At 45.1% G+C, this 18304-nt stretch overlaps 1 protein-coding gene across 1 annotated transcript in view; it reads left to right on the forward strand.

The window, feature by feature from the left end:
• Positions 1-18304, forward strand: part of LOC146185492 (uncharacterized) — a 193783-nt gene that overhangs the window by 91832 nt on the left and 83647 nt on the right. The window contains exon 3 of the mRNA XM_084607840.1: positions 13933-14073. Coding sequence (XP_084463966.1) covers positions 13933-14073 — 141 coding nt within the window. The remainder of the gene's footprint in view (positions 1-13932; positions 14074-18304) is intronic.

Below are 18304 nucleotides of genomic sequence, written 5' to 3' on the forward strand. Positions count from 1 at the left end.
AAATATAGTCTCTCCTATCAATGAACCCCTTTCCGGGCTCACTTCTCCTACAGCCTGAACCGTTGCTGTGGTTAGGGCTCTCGACTACTGTTCCCTACGATGAGTGATCGAATTCCGGCCACGGCAGCCTATTTTTGAAGTAGGCGAGAAGCAATGATCCAGTGTGCTGTGCGATGTCAGTGCACGTTAAAGAACCCCAGGTGGTCGAAATTTCCGAAGCCCTCTACTACGGCGTCTCTCATAGTCCAAGTAACTTTGAGACGTTAAATTCCCAGAAATCATAAACCAAATCGTTGCTAATTGTTAGCCGAGTTTTTCTTGCGTATCTTGTTTCCTGTACAATCTACGTCCGCGGAAAACTTAAATAGCGTTAAAGGCTTAGTTAAGAAAAAAACGGCCTGTTTAATCACTGAAATCTCTGATTTCGCGAAGGAGTGTGAACGTCGCATGGTCATGTGATACTGTCGAGCGTTGGTTAGCCGACTGCTTGGCCCAAGGATGTGGGATCGAAGCCCGGCGACTGCGACCGTTTTTCGATGGAACCGAAAAGCAAGGCGCCCGTGTGCTGTGTGAAGTCAGTGCACATTAAAGAACCTCGGGGGGTCGAAATTCCAGGAACCTTCCACTACGGTGTCTCTCGCAGCCTGAGTTGCTTTAGAACGTCAAACCGCAGCACACCAAACCAAACCAATTCAAACCTAAACTTACTTTTCTGTTGGTTCTGCGCCAGTTTTTGCTTTCTACGCAACGCTGAACTAATCAGTCTCGTGTGTAATTTTAGCAACTGTATGAAGTCCACGATCTTAAAAGTACTTCAGAAAACTGTTTCCGAGTCTCCAACACCGTTTGAATTGCGTTGCAGCAGTAATCTGGGAGATCGTCGTTAGGTGCACATTTTAGAGAACACGAACCTTTTCACTGTGTTTCTCGGGTGTCTTGCTTTTAACGTACTTGCGTATACTGCAACTCTTGAGCCAGCGCTGTTGGAGTAATGCAAACTTCGCATCAAATACGCCCATTAGGCGCTATACAGAGTGCGCTGACAGAAGCATGCGATGCATTTTGTGGTCGAAATAGTACGTCTAATGGTTACGAATAGTAAAATGTGGTCATTCTTTTGCTCTATTGTTGTTTCGGCTTGAGCGTAAATTGCTGGTTTTGATGTGGCAGCAAAAGTTTTAAAAGAATTGAGGATTTACTGCGTACCCCCTCACCTTACGCGTTGCTTGAAGAGCAGTTTTTACTTCTGCACTGCTGCAAGCAAAACATAATGGTCAGTTTCCCCCGTCTCGCGAATGAACACGCGTGCTTAGCTGGTTGCACACCACGCCATGCACTTCAACTTTGAGCCGATAGAGGAGCAACCATTACGCGAAGGATGTTTCTCCCCAACCAACCCTTCGCATCGTTAGTATGCGACGCGTATCCACACCGTAGCCCCATTTTGTGTGTCTGTGAAAGAAAATTTTAGAGCCGGCCTCTAAGGGTCAACGTTCCAAAGCGACCCCAGGCTATGCGAGATGCCGTAGTTGGACGCTTTTGAAATTTCGACCACATGGGGTGCTTTAACGTGCACTGACGTCGCGCACCACACGGATGTCTTGCTTTTCGCCTCCATCGAAAAGGGTACGCCGCGGCCGGGATTCAATCTCGCAGTCGAGTGTCCTAGCAGTCGAGTGTCCTAAACGCTGCGCCACCGAGACGTAGAAAAACAATACAGCCGAACATTGCAATTGCCCACTTGTTCGCGGCAGCCTTAGATGCAAGCAGCAGCAGCGACGGTGAAAATGTTTCATGATGGAAGTGTGCAGTTCAAGATCAATGCACCGCAGGCTTAGAACCTATCGCCGGAAGGCATGCGCAGCAACTTTTTTTTTTTTAACCTTAGGCTACGAATGGCTCCCAGCGATGTCCTTGAGATATTAAGTCTCTTAGCCCTCACAAATTAGTAGAAAAATTTCCGCCATTACTGCCTCAGTGTTAGGCTTAAGAGCGTTAGCCACGGGAGCTTCAAGAAGCATCACCTAATTCATCTAATTAACGCCACTTTGGCTATAGCCCGTATATTTCTTCGTTAGATTTGCTCGGTATATTTTTTCGTTATCCCAACACGACGAATCATTTCACAGTAACCGGAACTCTCTGCGACCAACGGTTTGGCCGTAATTGCCGTCTGAAGCTCCTAAGAATGCACAGTTTGGGGGCAGAAAGGTCGTCGATGCGACTGCGACACCTATTTTGGCCTCCATCTCAATTAGTAATTTTGTCCTCCGGAACATGCCCCCTAATCTGATGCAACTTCGAATATTCTGCGTAAAGCGGAAAATATTATTTCCAATACACAAGAAGCGCCATCTAATATGTGGATTGGGTACTAGCATTGGGATTACAAACGCAATCACTGTATCCGGAACATTTATTCGTTCTATCAAATATTACATCATATAAACGCGTACATCTCAACGAGACAAACTGTTTGACGCCATCCGGAACCCTACGTGACAGACAGTTCGGCTGTAATAGGCGCCCTAAGACATTCATATTGATGGTTTCGAGGCAGAAAAGTTATCGGTGCCGCTCTCAGATATATTTTAGAATTTCTTTCAATTACAATTAGCGGTCTTATTGCTTAGAAGGTACCGAATCATTTGACACCAGCGTCAATATTCTGCGGCAAACGGGAACAGAGGGTTCCACTTCGATGGCCGACATATGGGCACATGTATAAGGGATCAAAGCTTTTTTAACCAGTCGAAGTGCTATGAGCTAGTTGCAGTAATGCACCTCTGATTATGTCGATTTTGTTGCCTTTTCACCACAGTTTTACCTTCATACGCGGCCTTGGTAACAAATAGTAGTAAAAGTTAACTCTCTTAAATGTGCGAGCTGACGTAAAAAGCCTGCCGGGTACGCGTTAAAGAGTAGCTTTGTTGGTGTGGTACTTACCCAGCCACTATTTGTGCCGCCACGAAATGGCGCTACAATGCTCAAGGCACCAGCGCAAGAGGCCTACCGGCGGTTTACAAGTTAAGCGTATGCGACAAGCAGCAGTGACAGAGGAGGAAAAGCAGACTTCATTTTTAAATGCTATCGCATTCTCAGCAGGTAATTTGATTTAGCCTCTCCTAATTTTTCCCTAAGTTAAGTACACATCCAAGAGCGCCGCACAAGCGGCATCTGAATGTTTCACTGCTTAGCAACAGAAAGACCTACACAAATCATACAGCCTTTTTAGTGCACTTACCAGAGACACATATATTTTGGTTGTAACGTCTCATTACAAACTACGCGGAGCTGCACAGAATAGCAGTGTTGTACACGGAGAACCCCCAATCGCAACAACGCTCCGTGGATACGATGGAATCATATTTCTTGCTCTCTTTTTTTTTTCCTGTTGTCCCGCGTCTACAGTGCGGTTATTACGGGGCCCAGCACCACGTTTTTGCATTCTACTTGCTGTTATAATGGTACTGCGCATCCATTTCGTTTTTCATAATTAAACCCACAAAATAAGCCCTGCCTTCTGCGTCTCACTTTGGTCGAACAGCGCTTCCATTCTAAAATTAGTGTAGTTAAGCGCTGGTCACAGCACGGCGAGACGGCAGCGCACTTTGTGCTTCTTGCTACCCCTCATTAAGAAAAAAAAAAGAAAAAAAAACATGAAGTCTTTCATGAGCAGATTCAAAATGGGCTCGTTCTCTTGAGGATCTTAAATTACAGCGTCGCTAACTTTGTTATCAAGTTTCAAAATGAACGCACGTTCCATTCCTTGAAGAGGAAAAAAAGACAGCCGTGTCGCAACTTTTCAGTGCCAATGTCCATTTCGAGTCGGAGAAACGCGACGCAGACCCACAGCGTGCACTCTACCGTTGCTCGTAAGAGGCACAAACGTTTTCCATCCTTCGTGGCTGACGGCTTGCGAAACTCCCCTTAACGGTAGCTCTCGGCTCCAAAGGAGTATACCTCTACGTCGGGAGTACCGTAGACCGACTCTCCTCCGGCTACATTACTCAGCCGAGACCAGACCAGTGTCTTCGCTTCTTCCAATATGACAAAGTCACCCCCTTTTGCTTAGCGTCTGTGCCTTTTTTCAATCGCTTATCGTTCTTCTGTATCTTTCGCTTCGTGCTCTTGTGCAACATTGCGGAATGAAGCAACGTTTAGATTGCTGTAATTTGTTTCTTTTTAATGTTAGCGAAACTGTTTCTTCTCCTTTTATATAGTGCGCCTCAGTGACCGTCGTTTACCTATGTACTGATATGTCTGTTTAGCATCAAATACAAATACAAAAAAGAGGAACAGACACCTAAAGCTATCTCCCCAGGAGTAACGTCAAATGTGATCTAATAAAAGCATCACGCATCTCCCCCCTGCGTCTTTTTGACGGTGGCGGGGCTGTGTGCTTGGTGCAGCTTTTATTTCTACATTTTATTTTATTCCTACGCGCCGTCGAACCGTTTCCAGAGTGCAAAAATGGGCGAGACCATATCAGCGGCAGCCAACAAGCATCGCTCAGCCTTGCGACTGAGCTAACGTTGCCTGTCGCCGCACGCAACTCCGCGAGACCGTAATGCATTCTTGATGCAGCCCAAACTTTGCCATCGGCCTTCGTCGCATCCCGTGTGCGACCCGCCCTTTCGGCGCGTGATTATTTGCGCGGTTGTTTTCGAAGAACATTTCGGGTCGGCGGTGGCGTAGTAGGCGAAACGCGCAGGGCCGGGTCGTGCTCTCCTCTCCGTGGATCAGACCTGTTTATCCTTGCATGAAGACATCATATTTTCAACGCGCTCTTTGTACCGAATTCTTTTCGAAGCCAAGCTAGGTTAGGTTTGATGTCATTCATGCGAATGTACATGCACTGATACCTCTTAGTTCTTGACGCCATTTTTTTTCTTTTCATTCGCTTCTTCCTTCTCTCTATACTATTCTAACTCCTTGGCGGACTTTTTTTTTCCCCTCAGCATCAATTTTGAAGGTCTTAGCAGACTTTCATCAGCGGTGCAACAATTTCTGCATTCAGACTTCAGAAAAAACGTCCTTTTAGTGGTCGTGACATATTTCCATCGTTAACTCGACTTCTACAGTTTTCCCCTCTTTTGGAAAGGGAAATTACCACTAATATTTGTCGTGCTCACAGCATATAAAACGGTGCGCGAGTGAAAGGTTTCGGGAGTGTGTCATGTGTCACGGAGAGGCACAACGCCTGAAATGCTTCCTTTATACAAAAAACGGTCGTCACAAATTAAAATGTGAACAAATAAAGGCCACAGTTAGAGAAGAAACAGCAGTGTCCCCATACATAAGCGGCGACTCCACAATTCAGTTTGCGAAACTAAAGATGACATAATACGGGCAGTTATTATAGTGAGTGCTGTTCGAGCGTTTTTCTGCACAAGATATGTAGACGTGGATTCATTATTCAGGACCGCACAACCTATGCTGATATTTTGTGCTCAGAGAACTGCCACTTCCTTCACTTAGATGGGCAATGTGCATTAAGAAAAAGTAGCTCTAAACAATAAAAGCTCTTCTTTTTTACTGAAAGGAAAAAATGTTTCCGGAAACAAATTAAAAAGGCTCTTTTTTTTTTTACTGAAAGGAAAAAATGTTTCCGGAAACAAATTAAAATGCTAACCAAGCTGAAGCCCTTTACAGGTAAGCGACGTTTTCGTTTTCAGGCAACCTTTATCACGAACTTTACGGTACTGACTCAGTGTCTCTACACGAGAAAGCGAGCATATGGTTTTTGGATGCCTGATACCAAGCAGCGAAAGTGCTATGCTGCAGGCTGCCTTGATTCACACTTGCTAACGCCACACAATACAGCGGCCACAGCGACTTTCAGCCCTAGAGGCTTGCAAAGCACTGTTTAGATGTCTCAGTACGCCATGCTCGGAAACCTATGGAAGTCACCTCCACTTCAACAGTCAAATCCTTCACTGTCTCTGCAGCCCAATCGGCCTTTTTGTCTGTGCGTCTGGTGGGGGATGGGGGGGAGGGGGGGGGGGGGCTGAAATCGTAGGCAGTGCAGCAGACGTTAATAATCAGAATGATACCCACAGGGCTTAGTGTTGCTTTGGCAATAAGGATATTAGGCGCAGGTTTGCAACGCCACTGCTTCAGGGCGCATTCCTGAAAAACCTTAATTTGAAGAGGAACTGGAACCCAGCTCTTCGAAGTTGTCGCCAGCCAAGTGTGTACATGCCATATTGTTTGAATTGAGGTCTTCACCGCTGCATGATCATCTCCACCTAGGACAGGCAGCGCCACCATGGTATATGGGTTCTTGCTAAGCGCAAAGGCTGAATTTCAACACTCTGCAAAGAAAGCATTGTTACTCTGTAGTGCGCGTGCTTTCGTTTGTAACCCTATATTCCAGTTCCACTCCTCTCTTTCTCTTTTACATGACCTCTTCATTTTGTTCAAGTGCAGAGTAACCATTCCGGAGCGCCATCAAGTCCCTTCTTTTTCTCTTCCTGCCTTTCTTGAGAGTAAACTCCTTGTAAAGATGCCTAAGAGCTCTAAGCAATTATATAGAAAAAATATCTACTTGACTGTAGGCCTTAGCCTTATTCTATTCCTATGTATATTTTTGTGGTGGCCAGGCAAAAGTCTGGTGCCCTTACGTTACTTTTCGATGGCATGTATGTTGCATTAGCGCGCATGGGAAAGCTAGAGCACTGCACTAAGGACGGGCATAGGCTGTAACCGCAGAACGAAAATAGTTTCAGCCAGCATCACAAAAGTGTGATCAAACATAGACGAAACGGAAAACTTTTTAGCTATTTCTGTCGAATAAATTTTATTCATTATAGAGAAAATGAGTGCACAACTAACCAGAAGGTATAAAATGTGATATCGCATACAACCAAACCCTAATGTGAAGGCAATGCTTTCACCAGCTACATGTTAAAGTAAGGCTTGAACAAAGGCATCGCTTTGGTCTTAAATGCATAAATGGCTATCATGTGTTCTATGCCGGCGTTCATATAAATTGTAAGAATTGGATCAGTTTATATATGAATGCCCCGCAGGCCAGAGGAAAAGGAGAAGGCAGCCAAGCGAATGTCTTTCGCGAATATTCAGCTTCTTCCTCACCTAAAGCGGTCGCCGTAGGTCTGAACATTTCCCCGGTGACAAAAGGAGCTCGGACTTGATTAAGTCAGACTGACGAATGGTAGAAGCACTTGAGTAGATCAACGTGGGCTACTTGGGTCTTGCGAGAGGAGCGACTGTGTGTAATCACTTTGGCGATAATCTACTTGACTTTACTGAACTGGCTCAAGACGACGAAAGGACCACAGTACCGAAACACAAGCAGGTACAAACTGCGCTCGCACAGTGGCGTGCAAAGCCAAAAATAATTTACCTAAAACGTGCTTGTCAGCAACGCGGCCCTCATAAGAGCGATGTTTTAGTGGAGCTGGGATTAAAAAGTGAGCAAACGTGCCATTCTACTAGCTACTTCAGCATGGAATATACATCTGAGATACAAAGCACGCCGCCAGACGAGAAGAAAAAAAGGTGTCAACAAAAGCACAAGCGAACCTGAAGTAAAGCTGATTGGAAAAGATATTCCAGATAATCTCTTGCTTAGCATTGTTGTAGCCGTGTGTCGCGAACGGCTCGACGGCAGTGAAACTGCACTGCGCAAGTCACTATCTCATGAAAGAATGAAGGGGGTGATCTAGTGACGCAATGAGAAAACGAGCATTAAAGAAAACACAAGCAAAACAGTCGCAAACGGAAAGAGCGCACCTATCTGTGATAACGACAGACAGACTACCTCAGATAAACATTATTCCACGCGCTACGCTGCTCGAATTTCATCTGACGCCGATAGTACCTAACACATTTTCCTAGTAACTTGGAGTAGGTCCCGCATATTACATCATATCAGAGAAATCTACAGCTCTAATACCCTTTGTTAGGTCTATGTGGCCGAATTGGTCATGCGGACTCTGTTAGAAAGTCTGGCTGCGGGGATCGGAAACATCGCGAGGTTGTCGAGGTCATGAGAATCGGGTCGCGGAGTTCGAGGGCCGCACAATCGGATTGCCTAAGGCAAGTGGTCGCACTCTAAAGGGGCCTGAAAAGGAGCTCGACCTATTTAGATCAATAGCGAGTACCCTACGTAGTCTCCAGTCCCACCTAAGCTGCCATAATCTATTCCCCAGCAACTAAGCCCCCCTTCCAAATGCCCATCCCACCTGCTACTTTCCAGAGAAGATTAGGGGAGCCTTCCCAAGACCGTTTACACTGCGGTGGGCCGCTATTGTAGCTTATTCCGCCTTTTATTAGGGTGAAAGTCTTAATATGTCTCATGCAACGCAGAACATGTCGCCAGATGTAGGGGACAAAACGTTACGTGACGAGACGCCATAATTAAAATATTCATCGTAGTAATCAGGTTGAAAGTGGAGCAAAGTGTCGTATGTCCTAACGAGATTTAAAAAAGACCTGATATCGCTCCATGTCTCGCTCCACACTTGCCCTGGCTCACACGCGTCACAAGTTTCCACAGGTACTATGACGCCAGCCATTTTTAAACCACAGACTCTTCGAATGGCGCAACGACACGCACAGCAGATTAAAGAGAAGTTGCTGTGGAAGGGCACTAACATAACTGGGTCATAACTAAAGATCTCCGTATGACGACAGATTTGTCTTGTTTCATATGAACGTTGTGAAGCAAGCTTTCCAGGTGATGCCATACTATTTCGCTGACTAATTAACATGAGCCTGCTACTCCAGTTAGCGGCATGGATTCGAACCGACGTACGTGCCTCCAAAGGTACAGCCGTGAGCAAAAGTAGCATACAATACAGCTGGTAGCGGCGCTCAGGAACACTCCACTGCAACGCCGTCTAGTATCTGGTATCGAGACATATCCAGAGGTGCCCCATTTTATTGACATGCATGTGTCGCTGTCACTGTCGCTAGATGTCGCTTAGATGCAGTTTTCTCGATCTCCGCCACCGGGTGCAAGTTGTGCAACCCTTTTTTTTTTTTTTTTCACGACTGTGCACCCTCTTCACCTCACTAAACCACGTAGCCTATCGCAGCAGGCTTTTCAGAGTGGCGTGGGCGCCGTCAGATAAGCACATAAGAGGGTGATGTCAGATAAGCACACAGAGTAAAGAGGGAATCGGGCAATTGGTCGGGTATGGCACGCACCGCAGCAAAAAGCTAGATGAAGCGTGGGAATCCGATGTCATGCGCGAGTGATCTTTCGCTTTAGTGCACGCGAACGGTCCTAAGTGTCTTGGAAGTTTTTACCCCACATGTGGGAGTTTCTACCATCGGGCAAGCAAAATAAATATGTCGTTTCTAGGCCATTTCTTTTACATTCTAATTCATTTAAACCTTTTAAACTTCAGTGGTGCACTCAGGACAACGTCATTTTTAATACTTTATTCGTCCATCAACACACTCTGCTTGGGTGGTAGGGCGAGGAGTGAGCGCACTCGGAGCCGCACACCCGAATTAGTTCTTCGGCGAAGTCACCACTATGCTATCGTCCACGGTCGCTAATTGCGACACCTATTCTGACACGAAGGGAGCATGCTGTCGGAATAGTTCCCACATATCTGCGCCCCCCGTAGTCCTCACATAACTCGACATATAGTGAATACAGTCTATTGGACCCAGAGCTGTCTCTCTGAATACCTTGGGAGGATGTCAGCGCCAACTCTTTCAAAAGGGTCCAATTTTGGCGTGGCAGGCTTCAGAAGACTTGTAGGAGGAATGTTGCTAAAGATTAGGGGTTGGAAATTGTCGCAGCTTGAGGTATTTTGGTCTTACACAGTATATAGAGAGAAGAAATATTGACAAATTATGTGCAGTGTCCGAAAGCACCGGAACCGATCCGGTATGATGTCACTATGCGCATCACTGCAGTGAATTTCTAGAACCAAAACGCATGGAGGAACCACAAACTGAGCAGCTTTCTAGCAGAGGGCTATTTTTAACGATGACTGTCGGAGTGAAAGCTCCCATATTGGCCGCAGCAAGAAAATGTTGGAATGTGAGGCGGTTTTGCTGATCGCGCTGGGAGGCCTATTTGAGAACAGTGTGTAGAGTGAATCTATGTTCCTCTAGAAACCCTTTTCCCTGTAGTTGACAACGAATGGCACGACAAGCAATCAGCATCACTAGGTGCCGACAACCTTCGCAGGGGAGAGTAAAGTGTTACTCCTGCGGGCCCAAGACCGAAAGCGACATACATGCACACTGGTCCCGCGGTTCGATATAATCGTTCACGATTGTAAATGGGCGTCTTACATATGCGGTCGACACTTGTACACGGCAAACACAACATATAGGAACTCCAGTGTAGTTACGAAGTAGTTGGCCTCAGACTTGTTATTATCATATAAAATAACGTCCTTAACACCACTGTGTATCTAGACGAGAACCGCTGTAAGCCCGACGTCACTGCCACCAGTGTGAATCTCGGTGACAGTGGTATACGTTTGAAGTAGCGCAAAAAAGGTGTCGAAGTTAGGATAAATTTCAGCTTGTTGAAGAATAATTCACGTTAGAGTGTCAACACATACGGCGAACACTTGTTCAGAGGAGAAATGGTAGGATGTAGGCAGTGCGAAAAACCAAAACTAAAGCAGCGATAATAGGACGACAGACTGAGGACACACTATAACCTTTGATGTACGTGGTGTTTTCAAAATCTCGAGCTTCGCAAGTTTCAATAGTACTTCTTAGAATTTAAGATGTGTCCTGCTTTTCTGATACAGTCCAGATCAATTCCGAGGCTGCCATCGTGTTTTTGAAAGGCTTTTCGAAAAATAACGGCGTCATCAAAAGATCCCTGTTTCAGTTCGCGGCGAGCTATATCCATGAGACGTTCGAATGTCGCAGGTGCATTGCACAAGTCGAGTGGCACTGCATTGAATTTGAAGAGGCTGTCGGGAGTCCCGAAGACGGTCTTGACTCCCAGTTGCATGGTTTCATCTGTATTTTCGAACACTCAGAGCAGGGATTCAAGGACGAGATGTACAAAGCCATGTAAGAGAGCCGAGTAAGAGTGTGAGGGATATATGTACTTCTTTCTGACCGCTTTCAAGCTAAGATAGCCTGTTCGAAATATCCTCAATAGTCGTTGTTTCTCACTCGTATTGCTGGAGAGACTCGTGAACATGTGTGCTCTGGAATTACTCCTTTTTGCAGCATGCCATGAAGCTGATGTTGAATGATATAAAGCTTGCCGGAGAGACTCATTACGATTTATGGCGAGTAATATGGGCGTTTTGTTAATTTCATATTGCATGCGAGATGCTAGAAAAGTTGAAAGCGATCAGGTTCGGTCAAAGTCAGGCAAGTGATCCTGAAGCGCCGGACCGCCGTGCAATACGCTTTCCTCGGTAGAGAGCGGCAGCATGTTAGCCATCTATTGCAACTAATCAGAATACTCCGACGTATCGGATTTTATTTGGAGACTGTCAGAAGCAACCCGAAAACCAATGTTTGAATTCGACCAAACATTGGTTTGGTCGAATGCAAACATATTACTACTAAACATATTGCTCCGCCTTATCCTCCGCGAAAGATAAGTGCTTTTCACGCGACCTTCCTTCGCTTATAAAAACTAATCCCAACAAGTTTTGGAAACAGATATTCCCAGATCGGGATGGAGGATCCCTACCTCTACAATGTCAACATTCCAGTTTCAGATATTAAATGGCCAGCAATATTCAACACATACTTTTTATCTGTATTTTCTTCCGAAGATAGCTCTAACCGGAGGTACCCGACCTTAACTGCCGCTGCATGACACCCATTGAAACACCTGAGGAAGGTATCATCTCTCTCGTGAATAAAACTTTATTTCATATTTTTCAGCAAGTTTTATCCAGTGGATTGCTGCCGGCGGATTGAAAGATAGCTAAAATAATACCAGTTTTTAAAGCAGGAAACAAAACTTCAGCTGAAAATTATCGTCCAATATCTCCCACATGTATCTGTTGTAAAATGTTTGAACACATAATTTCATCTCATGTTTTCAGTCGTCTTGAGCAGAACAACTTTTTCTATGCTAATCAGCATCAATTAAGGAATAGTCATTCCTGCAAAATGTAGTTATTCTAACTAACAACTGACTTGCATTTCAATATGAACGACAACCTTTAAACTGGTTGTATATTTCTTGACTTCGCCAAAGCTTTCGACCGGGTAGCTCACTGCCGCTTGATTTCAAAATTATCATCACTCCGTCTAGACTCGTTAACTTTAACATGGCTTCGTAACTTCCTCGCGCATCGGCAAAAGTTCGTGTTTGTTAACAATCTGTGCTCTAATATTTCCCCTGTTATCTCCGGTATGCCGCAAGGTAGCGTGCTCGGACCCTTATTATTTCTTATTTATATAAATGATTTACCTAATAATATAACCTTTTGTGTGCGCATTTTCACAATGACTGCATCATCTATCGCCCTATTAAATCTTCTAATGACCACTTGGCGCTCCAGTCAGATCTTCTTCTCATTGACGAATGATGCAACTCATGGTTAATGACCCTTAAAGTATCGAAGTGCAAAATAATGTCATTTAGCCGCAAACGAAACAATTACTGACTGACGTATCCCACGCCGAGAAGAAAGCTATTCAACAACAGGATGAAAAAACGTTCGGTCAAGTTACCCGTCTAGTGACCTAACCTCCATCGACGGCACTAGCTATAGTTTCCAAGCGTTTGCGAATTAAAGCGGCAGCAAGGCGGTGGCAAACAGCCGGGCCGCAATGAAGGCAAATGACATGGAGCGATCAGACACTGGAGACAGTCGCGATCGTTACGCGGAAAAGGTGGCTGGCGAAACGAAGTGGACGGCTGCCACGGCGCGTTCCCTCGAAATCGGGAAGGGTGTCGTGCGGAGAAACGTGCAGGTCAACGGAGTGGACGACCGCGGGAGAGATGTCCACTGCAACCGTAACTGCTAGTTGTAGGAGTCGACAGTCGCCAACATCGATCGAGAACACGGTGGAAGAATAGACGACCGCCGTTACCGAAGATACCCGGCTGGTATGCTTCGAAAGGTTTCAGGTTGAACTGAGGCGGATAAAGCGCACTCATGACTTGTTCGCAGTAAAGTGAACGCTTAGAACATGAAGTCACGGTTTCGAGACATTTGTGTTTCGAGACCTCTGGAAATAGTTTTGTAACAGCCCACATGCAGAAAACCTCGTTTCGCACCAAATGTAGAACTTTTCAAGCCTAAGCCCTAGCCACTACGTTTCCAGGCCTAATCAGCATGCGGCTATCCGATTGCTGCATACAGGGCTTGAAACAGCAACTTCAACAAGGCACCGCTTATAGAAAAACACCTACTATTAACTTCGTCAATCGCTAATATATTGCGTTACCTCGACTTGCAGTCCCATCGTGTACGCCTTCAGGTTACCAGGCTGAAATTATTTTGCATGCACTATCACAACAGAACTGATATGTCACGTGGTAACTATATTTATAGATCCTGATAGATCGAAACAACCACCCCACGTACAATGACCCATACTTCGCAGAAGCGAAACTGCATCAAAAAAAAAAAAAAAAAAAAAAACATTTTTCCTCTCTGCGCACCAGTAGAACAGGTTGCGTTCTTTTATTGCTGAATCTTCAGACGAGAAAACCTTTCATTACTTGTTACTGAATTAATGCTGTAGCCCTCTCCTGCTTGGGAAGGGCTATTGCCTGCAGTATTTGTAAGTAAAATTAAACAATACTTAGAAGCATCGACTAGAATGAAACCTCGCCTATAATCAAGCTCTATTTACAGCAACTTTGTGTCGACACATCAATTACAGGTGACAGCGATCTGGTTATATCAATAAGAGTGGCTAATGGACTAGCGCCTAAGCAACTTCCTTAATTGCATTTGACTGCTAACGATGCCTTTTTATTCTCCTTTCTCTCACCAGGTGTGGGCTTCTACATTGGCGACCCGTGCAACCAGACATGCAGCCGCGTTCTGTACCACGTGTTCTGCAACGTCACCTCCCGACGCTGCGAGTGCAGACCGGACTACCCTGTCAACATCGACAACAGACAGTGCGTCAAAGGTGAACGGACTTCTCAAATATCTGCTTTTGTGCAGCCCTGTTTAGAGCGCGCTGACTTAGCTCTGCGGAGCATGCGAGCGCCATGTAGCGTTAGGCTCAGGGTTTTCCTTATGCGTTCCGTGCACAAGTCTTGCTTTGCAGTGCATGTGTCTTGCTTTTCATCGAGACAGGACAGTCATTTCAACTATCTGCATATGTTTTAGGTCGTTAGCTCCCCTCATCCTTCATTGGACGGTGCAGTTGTGACCTTGAACTCTCGCGCTGTGCAGAAAACATTGTCGTCTTCTTCGTCGGCCCAGGCGCGATAGCACTATGCTATCACCGCGGCTGATTGCGCCACGTTTAAAACTGCAACGTACTCTCGGGCTCTGCAGTAAACATCCTCGTCTTCAAGTTCCATCTGCGCCATTCCTACATTTACACAGGTAAATACGCCATACACATTCACCATCTCGCTAAACATAGATACTGCAGCCGTGACAGACAGACAGGCTACAGAGTTTGTCGAACAACGCAAAGACACACATGTGCGTTGCCAAGATTACCAAACACGGAAGCCAGCCAAGATTGAATCGGCATCAGCGTCTGCGGCTGCAGCCGCCAACAGTTTAATTATTATAACAACTGAACAAACGCATTTCGTCGACAAAGCCAAGTACAAATCACTTCACTGGGTAAGGTGACGTGGGGAAAGATAACGTGGCCTGTTCTTGAATGCTACTGTTTTTGAATGAGCGCTATCAGAAATTCTTGGAGAGCGAAATGTCTTAGGTTAAATATTGCAAAAGAAAGTAAAAAACGAGAAGTGGATGTTGGGACGAAGTCTATCGTTTCACATTCATTCTTGCGAAATAATATCGTAGCCCTAAACAAATAGACAGTTAGCCTGAAGCAAAACAGTCCATCTATGGTAAGAATATCCGGTAAAACAAAAAAAAAACGATAGAATCGTCCGCGAACAAAGACCTCTCAAGAAATGTTCATGCCGAATCATCACTTACTTTCTTAAGCGTGCGCCGGCGTTTGAACCGGGAAGGTTATCTTCTTGAGAAAACATCGACGTCTCGAGGAATAACTTTCGTTTTCGTAGCGAAGAGTGCCGTAGTGCCAGTTTGATGATTTTTTATGAACCTTTATTCGGCACGCCGGTATACGAACGTAAACACGAAGTCGCACTTCGCACTCAAATCTGTACCGATTGCGGACTTGTTCTTCGAGGCAGAACTTTTTTTTTTTTTTTTACTTTTCGCAAGACCCGAGTATGCATGGCACGTGCTCTTGGCACATGCTCTTGGCCTCATTTGAAGCAAACATTTGACAACAGTGGTAGGGTTCTCTAGAAATTTCACCGCTGCAAAACATTTACGCCTAGGATATTCTGTAGCCAGAAAACGTCTAAAGTCTCTCTAAAACACAATGCACGCCTACTGGGGCTGGAGACGGGGCAAACCGAAAGCTACTAGAAGTACGAACCTCAAAGAAAACATTTGCGGTGTATCACCTCACTTAAAGTTCGAAAGGGAATCCAGCGACCGGAAATGCCAGTAGCGCAAAAAGGTCTCGCTGTTCGCTGCTTCTTCGATCCGTGAGTGGTACGCTCCTCCGGAAGAGTAAGGGAGCCGCACTGATAGAGTTTCTCCTATCTAGGTTTGAGCCAGAATTCTCGCTTGAAGCATTTCCAGTGCCTTCCATCCTCCGCCTTTGCTTACTTTTTTCATGCCGCACGAGTGAGCACCAGGCCATGTACAGCGTCTCTTTGTTACATGGTGTCTAGAGAGCCAAACACGACTTCACGAGTTCATTTTCACTTTCTTCATTCACAAAGAAGTCATCGGCTAAAAAAGCCGTTAGGAAAACTGTCGACATAGGCAAGCTGGTAGTAGCTTCTTGGCGGCTTTGCATTCAAGACAAGTAGATCGACCAGATTTTAACGTAACTACGTTGAAAGTCTAATTCAAAGGAGAACTAGGCCTCATCGGAATGTCGAGAATATCTCGGATTGGCCCCGAGTGTCCGACGTCACATGAAATTCGAGATGCCTAAAACGCAAAGTAAGTTGAAATTATAAGGTCGCAACATGACTCAAATGTCATTATTACATTTAAGAGTGTAAATTAAGTATTGTGCTTAAATATAATTTGGCGTAACTAAATAATAATCCAACAACAGACAACTGAGCCGTGAATCAGATGCGCTGCCCTTAACGAGAAAAATTTATTCGACATGGTGTAAAGCAGGCTTTATATGTCTCTTGATGAATATAAAGAAATAAAAATAACGTAGTGTCCTCTTCAAATGATATTCAAACAGAGCTTCAAGGCCCTGAAGGTAACTATTAAATCTATTCCATCATAGCGTGTCTCCCGATTTTTTTCCTTTCCACAGTTGCCAGTTACGTGCCCACTTTCAATAAATAAAGATAATGGCTTCGATTTTCCGCTTACGTGTTGACCAGATAAAAGTGCAGAAAACCAACTCCTGACCAGTATACTAAAAGCAAGTTTTTCAATATATTTGGCAGTTTTCGCGACTTAGAAGGGGTATCTCAGCTGGGAAGGACTAGGAAGGACTGGTTTGCCGAGAAAAACAAATGAAATCGCACTTGTTTTAACGTTCAATAAAATCGCCATTGTTTAGTAGTGGCGGCAACCTTTTGTGAGCCAGCTTTTGTTTTCTCGAGAGCACAAATGATTAATCTGAGACGGCCAAGAAATGACTCTCTGGGGTTTTGAGATGGCAGGCGTGAGGCCGAGGGACGCGCACTTTGGAAGGAAATTTAAATCACTAAAGAAGACTTGCGCAACGGATGATTGACAAAACTAGAATATGAAGCAAGTGAGACGAAAAGATGAAATCTGCAAAAAAAAAAAAAAAATGCATGTTATCCAATCGCAATCTATTTAGTTTGAATTAATAAAGCGGCACATTTTTCTTTTGCCTGTGTTTATAGGTTTTATTAAACGTGATTAACTTTTATTAAGGATTTTGATTTCAGATCGTGTGTGTAAACAGAAATCGAGGAAAATGATGGCTCATGGTCCGTGCATTGTCTCTTCGAAGTAATAAAAGATTCGAACAAAATTATTACGTCACGTCATTCCTCTCTGCACCGCGCCCCCAAGCATTCGGCAATAAGGACAGCACTTACAAAGACAGTCCAGCATGAAATTCTTCCTGCTTGTAAATTCTATCCCATTGCTGCCTTCTGCCCTACCTCCCGCTGGGGCTACGTTCCGGTCGCCGTTTGGCAACAGCTACCATCGTCATGTCAACCGAGAGCAGCCTCCGCCGCCTCCAACTGCACCCACCACCTCCACTACTTGTGAAAGAAGGCCAGGTCGAGACGGCAAAGTCGTGACGGCAAGGCAAGGTATGCTGTGTCAGCGTTTGATCCGATGGTGAACCCAGGCGCGTGCCGGAGCCGGCGCCGCGGGACGATGACGATAGTATGTACAAATGAAAGAAGATCATGGTATGTACAAATGAAAGAAGGTCCGTGGAGGGCTCACAATATGCTCTTTTTATTTGCCGTCGGAGACACAGAAACAAACGAATATACTTGGCAGCCTTTTCTATTTTCAAGGTTTATGTAACAATGCTCCACAGGTATATTTATACGGCAAGCCTCGGAAAACAACAACGTATGAATACGCCGCCGAACCTCTCAGACAACGCCGCGAAAGATGTAGTGTCATACGCCCCAGTCATTGGTGAGACTCAAATTGACTCTCCAACGCAGAGTTACGTCGATTTGGGAAAAATCAACAATTCATCACTTTGTCGCAGTTGTGATAACACCATTTAATACTCTCGAGGCGCGCATGAACGCATTTTCTGCTGCAAGAAAATAAACAGTCAATTCGTTCTCTCCTCCGCCCCCCCCCCCCCCTTTCACTGTTTTAACTTGCGCCTAAATATGATCTTCAGATTTGTACCGAATTTGCGTTGCTCACAGTCACTTAACCATGCATGCAGCCAATCCGCCAACACCAAGTGATCCCAAGCCCGTGGATTTCGCGTCAATAATGCTTTTTAAAACCAGCCTGCGGGGTTTTTCGTCTCTTTTTGTTCATTGACACAGAGTAACCGACGAAGTGCTTGCATCGCGATGGTAATTAATGAGATTTCTTTGTGTGTAGCTAAATTTTTTTTTCCTACTATGTGTCGCTTCTCTCCAGCAAAAAACGGTTCTGAAGCGGGGCGCTGCAGAGTCGAATCTTCCCTTATATTA

The sequence above is a fragment of the Amblyomma maculatum genome, chromosome 6, assembly GCF_055883805.1.
Source record: "Amblyomma maculatum isolate TAMU_Amacu chromosome 6, ASM5588380v1, whole genome shotgun sequence".
NCBI classification, from domain to species: Eukaryota; Metazoa; Arthropoda; class Arachnida; order Ixodida; family Ixodidae; genus Amblyomma; species Amblyomma maculatum.